Source organism: Bubalus kerabau, chromosome 5, assembly GCF_029407905.1.
Source record: "Bubalus kerabau isolate K-KA32 ecotype Philippines breed swamp buffalo chromosome 5, PCC_UOA_SB_1v2, whole genome shotgun sequence".
Taxonomy (NCBI): domain Eukaryota; kingdom Metazoa; phylum Chordata; class Mammalia; order Artiodactyla; family Bovidae; genus Bubalus; species Bubalus kerabau.
The window spans coordinates 75,075,107-75,091,244 of NC_073628.1; the positions used below are offsets into that span (position 1 = coordinate 75,075,107).

General features: G+C 34.6%; 1 protein-coding gene across 2 annotated transcripts in view; it reads right to left on the reverse strand.

Annotated features, from left to right (window-relative positions):
- GPATCH2 (G-patch domain containing 2) overlaps positions 1 to 16,138 on the reverse strand; it is a 473,250-nt gene that overhangs the window by 163,132 nt on the left and 293,980 nt on the right. For both annotated transcript variants that reach the window (XM_055581908.1, XM_055581907.1), the window contains exons 4-6: positions 10,995 to 11,056; positions 7,758 to 7,940; positions 7,214 to 7,293 (exon numbers count right to left, since the gene is read on the reverse strand). In XM_055581908.1, coding sequence (XP_055437883.1) covers positions 7,214 to 7,293; positions 7,758 to 7,940; positions 10,995 to 11,056 — 325 coding nt within the window. The remainder of the gene's footprint in view (positions 1 to 7,213; positions 7,294 to 7,757; positions 7,941 to 10,994; positions 11,057 to 16,138) is intronic.

Consider the following 16,138-nt stretch of genomic DNA (forward strand, 5'->3'; position numbering starts at 1 on the left):
CCATTTTTACTTACTCATCCTCCCCAATCAAGTTTATTTTTACTTACTAAAATATAAGCTTCAGGAAACCTTGTCTGCCTTGTTCACCAGTGTAAACCCAAGGCTTAGGAGAGTATCTTGCATACAGTAGAGGCTCCATAAATGTTTGCTGAATGAATGGATACTATCCAAAGGTCAATTAGAATATCAAGTCTGGTAAAATAAAGGGTTTAGGCTACTGTGGATCCCACCTACTAGGAAATCAGGCAGACAGCTTTAGACTCCTAATACAGTCTTAACCTGTAATCAGACAATGTACACTCTACACCACTGCCCATGCAACAGGACAAAACTGACTGCCTTAACTCCTCAGAGATTACATCAGTTCACACACATTCCCATGGACCACAAAGTCTGAAATGATCGAACTCCTGTCTACCTTGCTAACCAAATCCTGTCTATGACATACTCAACACAAGTACTTGTACTTTAGCAACTCTGGAGTCAATTTCCTGAATATTCCATGCTGTTTCAAACTTACACCTTGCCCATCCACACTTTTCTGTCTGCCAATTCCATCTCCAATGAGTTAGTGAGATCCAACTCATACTTGCAGATATTCCTCCTGTGTGAAGTCTACCCAGAATTTTGCCAAGCTCCATTAGAGGGAGGAAAGGAATAAGAGAAATAGAAAGCATATTATCACAGCTGAACTGAAGAAGAAATGTGATAGCTACTAGGCACCCTGTTTATGGCTGGAGAGATATTGAGGAACCTTGGAAGGCAAGTAGGGAGAACCACCTGAAACAAAGAGCAAGGAAGTAGACCTGAAATGGATGATGCAAAAGATCAAGAAGAACGTATCATAAACTACCAGAGAAACAGCGAGAAGGATCAGAACAGAGGATGTGGGTCCAGTGATTCGTCTGCTGGAAGCAGTAAAACATCTCAATTATTACTTTTACTATGGCACACACCTTGATTGCGCTCACTATTCAAGATAGCACGGAATACTGCAAGGATTTCAAACTAACTCACACTTCCAACAGGATTTTGTTAGAAAGGAAGATTTTTTTAATGAAGATAATCTATTTTTATTTATTAGTAACATGACGAATAAACTTCCAGACCGCATTAAATTTGGCTTACTAACCGACAAGTTAAATGTGTAAATTGTAAACATTAACCCATTATAGGGATTTTCTTAGAATTAAATGAATTACAATAAATAAATAGAATGTGGGAAAATGTCTGGCATATAGTAAGCATCATCCTAAGTGCTTGCACTCACTCCTAACATTTGCTTTGCCGAGTTCCAGGCTTCTGAGGCATCACAAACCAAAAAAACATTATACGAAGTCAAGGCAATTCTAGTAATAAGTTGTTGGAGAAGGAGGCATACGTACTTTAAATATATGGGGGGAAAATGTGTAAGTGGCCATATTTGATAACAGTAAAATACCAAGACTGAACATATGCTTATGCAATTTTTTCTAAAGGAATTTTAAGATTAAATATGGAGAACAGAATAAGCATTCAAATATTTGTTGAATGAATGAACGCATTACTATATATCTGCATTATTTGAATTTATGTATATATATAAATACCAGTAAAGTATAATATAATAAAAGTAAATATCAATACTAATATGAATACTACTATTAATGGAAGAGAATAAAAATTGTTAAATTCGTATTTTCAAATACCAATTATGGATATTAAATTTACATGACATGAAATATAAAGTTGTGAATAATCACATCAAAATAGAGAATTTTAATTCAAACAAGAGATACTGTTAAAAAGTCTTCTGTAAAAGAAATATTTGTTATACATCTATTAAGCACTCACTTTTCTATGACACAAAATCTACTTTATCTCAAAAGAAATTCTAAGGAAAAAAAAATCAGTTTCTAGGGTGAAATCTTCAAGATCAGATAAAAACTAAATTATTATCATACATAGTGAAAGATTAGAATATACATATAATTTATATTTAAAATATAAAAATTCTAAATATATATTCTTTTTATATTCTGCAAGGTATCCAAAAATTCTTTAAAGATACAAATGAGTGTCAATTCATAGATTATAATTAAGCATTTAGTTATCAAATTCCATTGGAAAAAAATACATAACTAGCACATGATCAAATTACAGTTGAGGACAAATGCTGGGAATGTTTTTAAAAATCATTTTAGGTCTGTTTCTATCATAAAATTTCAGACTAGGCTAAAAGAAAAGTTTATGTAGTTCCCTTATTTAAACCAAGTCCATTTAAAATGGCCCTCCCGTTATAAAAGGCTATAAATCAGACTAAATATTCCTACTCTAGTATCCTAAGAAACAATAAAACAACAGTTGAGTAAGACATACAGAGTAAATCATTACAGTAACATTATCAATATGCCACTCATGAAATCCTGTCGTCTATGACTTCATAAATGAAAAAAATATATAATATTCTTTTTCCCTTACAGAATGAATTGACTCAAGTGTCTGAAGAGATATAAGCTACTACATTGTTGATTATAAACAGTATGCTTACTTGTATAGCATGACAATTTAGGTAAAGGACTGATGTTCACATTTTTTCAAATATTTAAACTTGATCAATGTATATTAAATAAAGTCAGTAAAGTCAGATTCATTTTGACAGAATAACACCACCACCATCACACTTTTTCTCTTTACAACCATACAGAAAAATAGAGTGAAATAATTATAAAATCTTAAGATAGAACCCTTATGTACAATTCTTTATGTAATATTTATGTTGGATATTGGGTACTGTATTTTAAATGGAGCCATTTATTTTCTGATCTTTCAACAGACTACTCAATTTGAATGCTAATTCAGATAAATGTAACATTGTAGAAAGACCATCCCTTTTCAAAAAAAGAAGATAAAGATCTCTCACCTGCATAACACACTGATTAATTATAATGCTTAGGGATAGCACATGCTATCTAACTTAAATGCTATGCTTAACTCAAGTTAATCAGATTCACTTTGCAAGTACAGTGGTATCCCAAAACTGATTCTGGGATGGATCATTATTCTCAAGATTATTATTCTGAATTATACTTAATGTACAAATTCTGAAAATACAAGTGACTCAAGCTGAATCTCTTGGATAATGGCCACAGGGTATTCCTTGGAATTACTATTTGCTTAATTCTCCTAAAAGAGGTGAATATAAGAGGCTGGTGAGCTAGGCTTCAACAAATTAGTGCCTTATTTGAACAGAAGACAGCAACAGTTAATTCCTCTCAGCATTAAATTCTCAGGACTTTGTCTGGATTCCCTTCATGCACATGGACAAAATTACTTTTAAGAATCAGATAACTCTGGACCAAAATCTCCTGACCAGTACTGGTCTTTCTGCAAATAAATATTAATAGCTTAATAATTGTGGTAGGAGGAAGGGGTGGATGGAGAAAAGAAGCTTAAAACAATCTTTTTAGTTTGCAGTGGAGTTTTAAGATTTAATGCAGTGTCTGTCAATCTAAAATTCATTCAAAATCATTCTGCACAGACCACATTAAAGACAAAGACTGGCTCAAATATGAATCAGGTATAAAAGAAACATAAAAAGGCTGTAATCTAAAGCATTTTAAATATTAAATATGAAGGGATATTATATCTAAAATATGAACAGGTAAGTTTTAAAGTCTAAAATCTTGTACTTGAACCTATGATACAAATGTTCTCTACATCGTGAGCTTCTGTACTTCATATATCTAATAAGTGTGATGATCATTTATTTCATAAATACTCTGTAACAGAGATGGTGTTGGGCCCCTTATGGGAACATAATCTCATTTAATCCTGATAACACTTCTGCAAAGTAATCATTGTCTCTCTTTAACAGAAAGAGGCAATGAGATTCAAATTGTAATTACAAGCAAAAAGAAGAACCCAGGTGGGGATTTACCAACATCTGACTTCAAAGTCTGTACACTTTATATTAGGCAGTACCACTCTGCTCTTTTACAAAACCAGCTAGAGTCAATGCTCACTCCTATTTAATTATAGGTCCTACATAGGCAACTGTGCATATTCACTAAAATTTATTTGTCACCCCTAAATCAACGCTTACACAGTGCTTTCATGGTCATTCAGAGGCATGAGTAAAGCAGTGAAAAAAATGTGAATCATCTGAGGCACAAGTGCATTCCCCACTGAGGTCAAGTAAGGCAACAATCTGCTTTCTTGTTTCAGCTCTAACTCTGTCAACAAGCGTCGTCTTTGTGGTTTACTTAGGGGCACATTTTCCACCTTTTTGTGCTTTTTTTGGTGATCCCCTATCTTAAGTGGTCCCCAGCCATACCGCAGCAATGCTGTCTACTGTTCCTAAGCACGGGAAGGCAGGCATGTGCCTTATGGAGAAAATACATGTATTAGGTAAGCTATGCTCAGGTGTGACTTATAAGGCTGTTGGTCATGAGCTCAATGTTAACAGATGAACAATATATATCAAGTAAGGTGTTTTAAAACACAAACGTACACATAAGGTTATGTATCGATTGCATGATGTCACGACCTAAGTGCACAGGAACCTACCCTGCGGTTTACCTGAGGAGCAGTGCTTCAGCATTCACTAATTCAGTGAAGTGTACAGAACATTACTATGGTGAATAATAGAATCTGATTGGAAGTTTTTCTCCAAAAATGTTTACATTAATATTTCAGTAGAGATTCTCCTTCTGTCATTTCTCTCAGAGAACATTGTATTTGTGTAGTCATCACCCATCTGTTTAAGAAACCCCTTGCTGCCATTCCATTTAATGGATTTGCAGCTACATGTGTCTAGCTTTGCTCGGGAAACTCATTTCTCTGTAAGGCAACCTGGCTTTCCAAGTGAAAGTCTAAGCAATCAAATTTCATTTCTTACTACTGGATGTTACAGCTACCGTTTAAAGATGACTGTTTTGTAAGGTTATGATTTTTAACACTAGATTGTTACACGCAATATGGACAGTACAAGCAACAACAACAAAAGAAAACTTAGCACAGGAATTTAAAAATATCAGCACAAACTGGAACTCTTACCTTTCTTTCCCAAGTCAGATATTTTATTGAGAAAAAAAAAAAAAAAAAGATTACAGTACTTAAAAATCCAAACAAGGACAATTCAGAATTGAAAGAAAGAAAACTGGAAGGAGCTCATTGTCTTCAATAAAATTTTGAATACAAAAAACACGGACCAGAAAAACAGTTTATGGCCTAATGCACTAGTTTCATGATAAACACACGTATATAGTATATCTCCATCAAGTGAAACTTAATCACCTTTTTACAATTGAGAGACGAAAGGCAGCTTTTACTATGGTTAAGCCATGTATCATCAATACCATGAAGCTAGCCTATCAGTTGTAATAGCTTCTATAAAATACCACAGTGAGATTGCAATAAGCCTAGAAAATGGGCTACAAATCCCAGCTATGCTCAAGCAAGCAGTGAACCAAATATAAAAATAGGTAAAACTGAACCAAGAACTAGAGAGCATTCATCTAGATTCATGATTGGTAAGGCAAAGTTCATAGGCCAAGGTTTTAAAGTGACTTATTCAGATCTAAAAGACAGTCATTATACAAAATAAAATAAAAGCATTTGTGTAATTCAGGAAAAAAAAAAAAATCACGAAGTTTCACTACAAAAGACATAGCACAAAAACGGTTACTTACAATGACCAAATACCAAATTATTGTACCTTTAAAATATCGCTTTAAATATGCAAAGGTAAAGAGACTCAAAGTCGCACTTTATCACTTTTAATCTCTCCGGTTTAGACAAGTAATCTAAAAGATGTCACATATTCCTGCTTGATACATTTGCTGGAATCTTTCAGGCTATAACAACTTTAGGGAAAGAAAATGTCAACTTCAAGTTTCTTTTCCAATGATCATATTTAAATTAGCCATTAAATGCTGAATTAACAATGAATCTATACAATAATATAAAAATACATGTATTGAATCACAATTTTCATCAATTATTGGAAATTAATAAAAATAGTAATCATTTCAATAGAACCATTTTGAAGAACTCAATGGTCTGAATGTAGCATAGTATCTATATCATCAATAGAAATGTTACATTTTCCCTTCTGCTTGGTAAAAATGAGCGCAAGCAAGTATCTTTGACACTCACAGTGACACACACATTTTCCATTCTAAGGATGTGTAAGCAGGTCTCACTTTTAAACATGACAATATGATTCAGTCATACAGTATTTGTTGCAATACCAGCTTTCACATGATTTCAACATGGTCTAAGCCAAAATGATCATTTTAACTGGTTTCAGGTATCAGACAGAGGAGATAGTTTAAAAGGTAAGAGTAAATGATTCCACTAGCACAGATTAGGTATCACCGTGACTAATTTAAAACTAAAGATGACTTTTTCCAAGTACAATAAAAACTATTCTATAAAATACAATGGGTTTTCAATACAGAGCAGATTATCCAAGTAGAAAGCAAAGTTGAACAAAATACAAACTCTAGTAGATTATCAACCTTACCTATGACTCATCTTAGCCCTTATTAAAATACCCTGAGTAAAATTCAAATATTTTAAATAATGTTGGCTATGTACGATTTTTCTAAAAATGAACCATAAACGTTAATGCATTATGTTTTTAAATTACAACAGTCAGATATGTAAAAATGAGTTCTTATCCAGTCACAATATAAACATTAAGGAATACTGATGTGAAATCTGGAAGTTTTTAATTCTCTAGCTTTTGTGAGCAATTTGGCAAAGCAAGTGATACATATATGGTTTCAAGGTAAAAAAAAATCATAAAAGAGAAAAATATATAAAATTTACAGTAGTTTCTACCCACCCTGGGCCAACCTAGATCCCTAAGAGCCTCGCCCATCAGGTTCACTTCTGACTAAAGGAAGAATACCAGTCCTCCAGCAAAAACAGCCCCATGCTTTCATCAAAGAGGCTCTCACTTCAGTGATATTCCTCCAGGGGAAGAGGACAGGAGCCAGGTTCCCTCGAAAGTCATTCCCCAGATGTTCAAAACGTAACTAATTTATTAGCATTAGAAGATTTGGTTTATAGGGGAATCTCACTGGTCCAGTTTGTAGCCTACAAAAAAATGGATTATTTTTAAGTATAACATTAGAATACGAATAAAGGATGAGGATGTGGCTTTTTATTCCACAGAAATGGATACATTTCCAAACATGACAAATAAACAAGAAAGCATGCCTACCATTGAAGGTGGGGTCCCTCCTGATTTTTTAATATTCTTGGAAGGCATTCCATGAAGGCGACTCAGTCTGGCTTGGAAACCTGGAAAATCAAAGTTCTCAGTTGAAGGAGAGTCTATGATCATTGGAGCAGAGAATAAGATCCTATCAATTCAGAAATCAGAGTCAGTTGGAGGGAGAAATATATTGAACAGTAGTGAGGAAAAGGTGAAATTCACACTTAAAAGATCCAAAGCAATGCTTAGTAGGGTTCTAAGGCAGCCGGCACATGACAATCAATTACTTAACTGTCAGAGTATTATCCAGGGCTTCTCTTTCCTCTCAATTTATCTATCATTTCAACATTTTTACCACGGGCCTAGCAAGAAAGCAAGTTAACCTTCTTAATAAAAGCAGAGAAGTATGGGAGCTGAATTACTGGTCACCATGTTTCTTCAAAGCATCTTGTGTCTAGTCTTTCACTTCTATTTAGCATCTCCTCTGTCATGACTATTCCTAGCTGACTACAGATCCCCTCTTCTCCACCAGTCAGGCAGTGCTACTGACCTCTTCTTCCCGGATGTGACATAAGGGGGAAAGAACCCGTTAGGATACTTTCAAAGACAGGATCAGGTAAATTTTTGTCTAGATCAGTAGGATCTTCCTTTTCCCACCATGGAATGACTCCAGCGATGCCACAAGCTCCCCCTGATTCCTTTTCGTAGAACCAGTCGCTCTGCTCATCATCACCTGTGCAAATACAAGAAATCCCCCAAAGATTCAGTTTTATCATCCCAAGAAACAGAGTTGTCAGATTTAGATTTAAAAAATAAAAGATGGTAATTAAACCAGAATTTCAGATAAATGACTCATTTTTACTACAAATGTATAGTGGTTTCATAAATTTTTAATATATGTCCAAATATAAAATGTGCTCAGTCACTGAGTCATGTCTGAGTCTTTGTACCCCATGGACTGTAGCCTGCCAAGCTCCTCTGTCCATAGGGTTCTCCAGGCAAGAATACTGGAGTGGGTTTCCTGGCCTTCCTCCAAGGGGATCTTCCTGACCCAGGAATCAGACTCTCATGTCTCGACTGGCAGGCAGATTGGCAGACAGATTCTTTACCACTGAGCCAAAGGAAAAAAGCCGAAATACAAAACGGGACATACTTATACTGAAAAGTAATTACTCATCTAAAATTCAAATTTAACTGAGGATCCTGTATTTCATCTGGCAATCATCTATATAATCTATAAAGAAGACTTTTTAATCTGTATGACAATTTCACTTAAACATTTCTTTAACATTATAATAAGAATTTCCATCAACAAGAACATAAAACATTATGTTTCAGAACCAGTTTAAAAATGTGAAGACAAAAATACACTGGTTAATTCTTTGGCAAAAACTGTAGGAAAATCCATTTAAGTTACTACTCTTTCCATATTAAGGAAAAACAAGCCTTAATCTCCTGCCAGGAATTACAAAGTATAAACTTGTAGAACCTGTTCTTTGCAGCTGATAATGGTATATAATTAGCTTAATTTCATGATTTGTATGGAGTGCAAAAGGGGAAACAATCATGAACAGATGTGACTAAATGAAATTAATCTGATTAAGTTCATTAAGAAATAGTTGTGAAAAAGTTGATTTTAAATGAAAAGTGACAACACCACAGAGTTCACAGAGAAACTACGCTGAACTACTACAAGCAAAGTATTTTTAAAACAGAACACTATTCATAGTAAGTCTGACTTTGGGGAACATCCCTGAGTGCAATCATGGAGTAATGATCAATTTAAAATTCAGCATGAAAAATATGCCCTCTGTGTCAATCGACAGTATTTTGTGATTTTTTTTTAAAGAAATAATAAAAAGATGTATAAGCAGTCAAAAAAAGAAAAGAGAGAAAGCAGATGGTTTTAAAAATAAGAGACAAATAGCATTTTGAATAAGATCTGAGATTCATTAGTCTTCTTCATGATTCTTAGAAAAGCTACTAATTCTAGATCCTAAGAGGGTCATCATAACTGCTATAAACTTTTTCCCTTTACAGAACATTTCTGATTTCCAAAATCTCTTACTACAAATGTTTTTAAACATAAAAATGCCCTTAAACTTTAATTGAAAGTGATTTTATGGGAAATGCTGTATTTCAAATTATGAAGGAATGAAAAATGTAAAAAAACTTGGGAATTCAAAGTCACCTGTTTATTTCAATTGAGGATTCCATAGAAAATATTTTTTAAAAAGTAAGCACAATCCAAAGCACATATACATGTGGTACTTTCATTGAGAGTTATACTAAAAGTTCACAGATCAGGTAAAAACGTAATAAATGAAGGGGAATCACTTAAAACCATCTACCCTAGATCTTAATTCCAATTAGACAACATTATCATAGAAAAATGGGGTTATCTTATTTTTGATGTGACGCACTTTATTCTTAATAAAGAAATCAAATAGCTAGAGATTAAGAACTTGGATTCTAAAGTCAGAGAGACCAAATAGGATTCCACAGTTTTGTGACACTGGGGAAATTACTTCAAATGTATTAGGCTGAGTGTCATTGTCTAAAAGCAAAGAAATGGGGAGGGGACCTTGTAGGGTTGTTTTCAGAATAAAATAGGAACTTAAAATAAATGTAAAAACAAAACAAAACACTCTTAGTAATGTAAAACATAGGAGGCTCACAATAAATTCTAGCAGATTATTCGAAGCCATTCAATGCTTCTTAAAGACTGAGAGGCTTCTCAGAATCCTTTTTTAAAAAGTTTTCCCATTTCATTTCATTGCCAAAACCAATGTTTATAATATAACTTTGAGTAGACATAGGTATTTTAACAAAAATTCATGTATATTAAGGTAGTGATGCTTACTCTCAGCCCTAAGGTTCTATCATGTTTCTGCGAAGTCTATGGTCTTAAAAACAGTTATGTATCTACTTATTGGGGACAAATGGCTTATAAGTAAGCAGAAAGGAGTAATAGTTTAATTTACTTAATCTGTATTGCCAAGAGGAGGAAAAGACTAAGAAAGAAGACTGTGGGGCATCTATTATTTTATTCTTTGTTTCATAACATCATTAAACTATTTAGACTTAAAAAAAATAAATTTTGTGTTTTTTTCCCCCCCTTAGGTGTTACTGCTTTCCTCTAAAGATCTCCAGAAAGGAAGAAAACGCTTGTATTTGTATGTATGTATCCTGTTCCCTTTTTAAGGTTTTCATAATTTCTACCAAAGCAGGGAGTTTCAATATAATGCCATGTCGAAGTATGAAAAGCTTCAGGAAATTTCAAAGATGGGAAAGATGTAAGTTGCAAGACTACTGTTTAACAGTGTACAATACGAAATTCATGAAAATGGTCTAATTACTTACAAACTGGATAGGATGAATAAATGTCACAGCTGAATAAAAATGAAAAATGACTTGCAAATCCACTTTTATTAATGCTTAAACATAATCAAATACATATGGAATCAGGTAGAGAATGAGAACCAGGGTCTTGTGAACTTGCTAAGAGACAAAATTGAAAAGACTGAGGTATGTAAAGCTTTCTCAAGGAAGATAATCCTTCCTTAACATTATTAGCTCCCCAGACTAGCTTTTGGAGATAATCAATTACTTTAGGTTATGAAGACATAGCATGGAAAGGAACTAAATCCCAGTCCACTAAGTAGTGTGTGGATTGCACGAAGGTAAATGGATTGAAGTCATCAACTCATGAAATAATTAGTAATAAGCACAACTTTAAAATGAAGGCGTTTTTCCCAAAGCAAGAAAAAAAATAGTATCTCAGTACCTTGTCTTCCTTCATCATTGGTAAACAAACCAGCATCAGTGCTGCTGAGACTGCTGGAATCACTAAAATAAGGGAAAAGAAAAAAACAGATCAAAAGAACAATTGATCTCTCAGTCATCAAATTTTAAAGAGACATGGCAGCTCAGAGATGGAACTTAAGCTTGACAAAGATCTGCAAGAAAATAAGATGATTTTTTTTAATCAAACTGCAAACATCCCAGTTCCATTAACTACAGAGCATATTATTTTTGGCACATAAAACCACAGGAATCTAATGGGACTCTGACAGCAAGCCAGATGTGACTGCTACGAGGTGCTGACACAATTGATGCATTTTATTATCTGCTTTCATCAAATGCTTACTGCTCCTTTCTTATTCCACGCAATTCAGCTTTGAGCCCTGAACAACACTGCTCAATAAAATGGGGAAGTCTCAGTCAAAAGCAAGCTCAGCCTTTCTTTAGCACGTGAAATAAATACAAGGGTCTGGGATGGAATTATTTTTCATAACCACATTTGCAAATATTCCTGAAAGACATTACCTAGGAATTCCCAACAACTCTATTACTTGGCAAGGAGGAAAGAAGTTTACAATGGTAACAATCCATTAAATCAAAGCTAAGGTCTTTGTGAAGAGAAAATGAATACTGACAATTATTAAGGAGGAAGGATAAAAAAATAATAGGTTCTCATTACTTCAATAGAGTTGGAGCGTATGATAGAGTCAAACAACATATAAATGAAAACAATAGGAAATATTCCACTGACATGAATTAAACAGTCACCGTTAGTTTTACTAGAAGCAATGCTTATATGAGAATCTGCTGCTGCTGCTGCTGCTAAGTCACTTCAGTCGTGTCCGACTCTTCACGACCCCATGGACTGCAGCCCACTAGGCTCCTCCATCCATGGGATTTTCCAAGCAAGAGTACTGGAGTGGGTTGCCATTGCCTTCTCCAATATGAGAATCTAGTTAGTTTAAAAAAATCACAAGGACAAGGTCAGATGATAAGGGGTCTGGTCTTTAAAGAATACTGAGTGATGTTCTTAAAAAAATTCTCATGTACTCTCTTTTTACTGTAATTCTTAATTCTAACCAATCAGGAATTCACCCCAAGTGCTTTTTAAATTATAATATTTTTTCATCAACAGGAAGAACTCCGTAATCTTAGTTAAAAAAATCATATTAATCTGTTTTAAAATATTTCAATTGAGAGTTCAGGATTAAAATTACAAATGAAATTCTAAATTCTGAATATAAAATATTTCAGGTTTTGTTTAAAAAAAAATATGAACAAAAAGGTTAAGAATTTAGGTGGCAGATTCTTCTAAGGACCTCTGATTTAGTACCTTTTTCTTTAACTTTCTTCAAATTAAGTGAATGTATGAAACTATATTGCACATGTGTTAATGAAGCAAATACTTTCTAAAAGCATCACATCCATACTTATTTTCTTGTTTACAATCAGGTATGCTCTCCTATACATAGTGATATTAGAGTAATAAAAACACTTCAGAAACATTATCTTTCTGCTATTTAGTTGCTCAAGCTACTATAGATTTTTTTTTTTCCTCTGTGACTGAGTAGTGCTTTGTCTTCCCCCATCAACACAAACACTTATAAAGGACCTTATCGTGCATACCTTGGGTTAAATTCTTTTTCTGAAACCCTCGAGGCAAAATTATTCAAAACTCATACTTTTTACACTTTTAGACAGGTTCATTCTAAAATGCCTAACAGATCTGGGATAGCATTTTGTAATCAAATATACTATTTTTCAATTAAATGAAGGAATATCCACATTAAATACAGGTCAAGTTAAGTCTGGCCACAAATTCATTAGTTTTTCACAGCTTTCAGAATTTAGATTTACAGATAAAGGAGTGTGAACCTATATGCTTTTCTTTTTATACAATGGTTTTCCAATCTCTCTGAATTCAGATTTAGCCCCTCTAATCTATTCTACAGATAGCCAGGCACATCTTTTCAAAACATAACTGGTTGACTAATATTATAATACCCTGGACAGGATCCTGGAGCAGAAAAAGGGCAGCAAATAAAAACCAAAGAAATTCTAATAAAGTACTGACTTTCGATAATGTGTCAACATTGGCTCATTAGTTCTGACAAATGCATTAATATCAAAGTAAACGGATGATACCAACAGCAGGAGAAACTGGGCGTGGGATGAGAGGGAACAGGGTATACAGACTGCACTTTCTGTACTATCTTTGCAACCTTTCCGTAAATCTAGACCTAGTCTAAAGAAAGTTTATAAAACACACAGGTACATATATGTACGTGTATGTACATGTCTATGTAAAGCAAAGTATTCTACTAAAATTCTTAAATTACATCCTCACATTTACTGGATTAAATGTAGATTTCAAGGCTTTTCATGGATAGGCCCCCACCTAAATTCTTTCCATTCCATCTCTGATCCTTATGTTCTTTCTCCAAGCAGTATCCCTGTCTCTTTTTTCTTTGCCTGGAGCTCTTCTTAAACATATAAGAAAATCGGAATTCCCTAAGACCAGCAATTAGTCCTTAACGATCCTTGTCCTGCTTTGAGATGTTTTTCCCTGTGTTCTCAACAACACACTTTCTTATTTACATCTCATCTAACTGATATTTAGTAGTGCTCACATCATGTGGCTGTTAGTGTGCTTAACAAATCAGAAAAAGAACCCCTGTAGAAGGCATTTTTCACTTTCAACAGCTGATAGTCATTATGGCTCATTTCCAAAGCTACCTCTTCCCACTTTTTTTTTAGTATGACTTTTATAGCACAGTATTTAGAGAACAGACTTATGAATGCTTATTGATTTAATACATGTACACCAACTCTAAAATCCTCTCCCAGTCTGCTCATTGCCTATATTTTCTCTTCTTGATAATCTGGGCATCATCTGAGAGTTCTCTTTCTCATTTATCTGCCCCAAAGTACAGTCAGCCAACCTTCACTGATTCCAATTCTTAAAATTGCTCCCATGGTTTTTATTCCTCTACTGTCATCACCATGGTTTTCCCTGGTAGCTCAGATGGTAAAGAATCTGCCCGCAATGTGGGAGACCTGGGTTTGATCCCTGGGTTGGGAAGATCCCATGGAGAAGGGCATGGCAACCCACTCCAGTATTCTTGCCTGGAGAATCCCATGGACAGAGGAGCCTGGTGGGCTAATTCCATGGGTTCGCAGAGTCAGACACGACTGAGTGACTGAGCACATCACCATCCTCTTAAGGATGGTCTGAAGGTCAGCCAAAACCAAAGAAGACACTGTGGCCAAGATCAGGGATCTTGATCAAATGTAAATCTAATTATGCTAAAAATTCCTCACTGATTTTTCATTACTTATATAATGAAATTCAAACTACCAGAGCTCACAGGCCTCTAAAGCAACTTATTGCTATAGCCTCTGTTCCCACTTCATATTGCAGTAATAAGGAACTACATATACTCGCTCACATACATTACACTTGCCTCACAGCCCACGCCTCTGGATGAGCTATTCTGTCTACCTGGGATGATCTGCCTTAAACCCTCCAATATCTGAACAAGGCTCCCAATCACCAGTACCTTTTGCTTAGCATGTTTCGTTATCACCAAATGCTTGTGTGGCTATCCCAGATTATGAGGCAGGAGAGAATCAGGTTTGTCTTGGGATGAGTGAACAGTACACAGTAGTTATTCAAATGTGTGTTAAGTCATTTGTGACCCCAAGGACTGTAGCCTACCAGGGTCCTCTGTTTATGAGATTTCCCAGGCAAGAATACTGGAGTAGATTGCCCATTTCCTTCTCCAGGGGATCTTTCTGACCGAGATCAAACCCAAGTCTCCGGCACTGCAGGCAGATTCTTTACCATCTGAGCCACCAGGGAAGCCCTAAATCACACACACAGAGAAAAGCTTTCCATTCTTATCTATAAATCTTCCCACAGAAGGAATATATACCTAATTCTTAAGTGACCATAAGAAATAGTTGTATGAGTAAGTCTAAAATACAAGGAAAAAAAAATAATTTATTCAGGAGTGAAAACATCCTTTTTTGAAACTCGTAGAGTGATGACTGCTGGGTAGCCTGATTACAACCTAATACTCACTCTTTACAATGAAAAGAAATAAAAGAGTTTCATCTCATTTCTCGTCCAGGGCCATACTGTCAATAAAAGGCAGACATCGATAAAAGGAGGGGCTTCCACAATCAATCTAGAAAGCAGGTAACCTGGGAATAATCCAGAATTGAGGATTTACCTCAAATGCCACACATCCTCTTTCCCAGCAACTGAGCAAGATAATTACTTTCAAGTCAAGCTGGATGGTCCTCAGCCATAATGGTCCAATACTAGCATACAAATAATTCTCATTCCAGTAGAAAATGACAACTTTTTTGGAAGAAATGCAGGTAAGGTAAAGTTTTCACAATCTTCCTAAAACATTTTAAGTAATTTTTAGTTCTTTAGAAAAATTACATAAATAGAAAACCACCTCTAATAAAAGGTACATGCTACAAACTTATACTAGGTCCTACTCATATCTGTAACCACATTTACAAGAGAGAAAAAAATTATATATAAATATATATATAGAGATCCATAGCTCACACTCCACATTATTAAAATGATGCCAATCTTACCAACTAAAAATCAAATACTCTTTCCAGACCATTTTTAAAGAATATTTTTTCTTGATCATAGTTTTGCATTTGATTTTAAGGATACACTTAAAAGGATGAACAGGGTCACTGTTTTCTCATTCCTATAGGTAACATTAGTTCTGTGTAGAAGAAAAGTGATCACTTACCTTTTGAAGGTGTCAAAACAGTCCTTAACAACTCTTCATTGTGATAGACCTGCTTTCTAGAATGGACTGATTAGACTAATTGCCAAAAGATCGCTCCTTCTCCCATTTGTGTAAAAACAAGGTCAGGAGTTTCTGGATTATATATTGGGTTTTACAGTTCATAAGTGATCAGAATTCCTAGCAATCTACAGACTTCTTAAAATATCTAGTCACACACTGTGAAGTGGTATCAAGGTTTGGTTCTCAGAAATTAGAATACACCAATGGATCATGACACTAAAAAGCACCAACAGCTAAAGCTCTATAATTACACAAAAACATAATTTTAAATGCAATGCTAAGA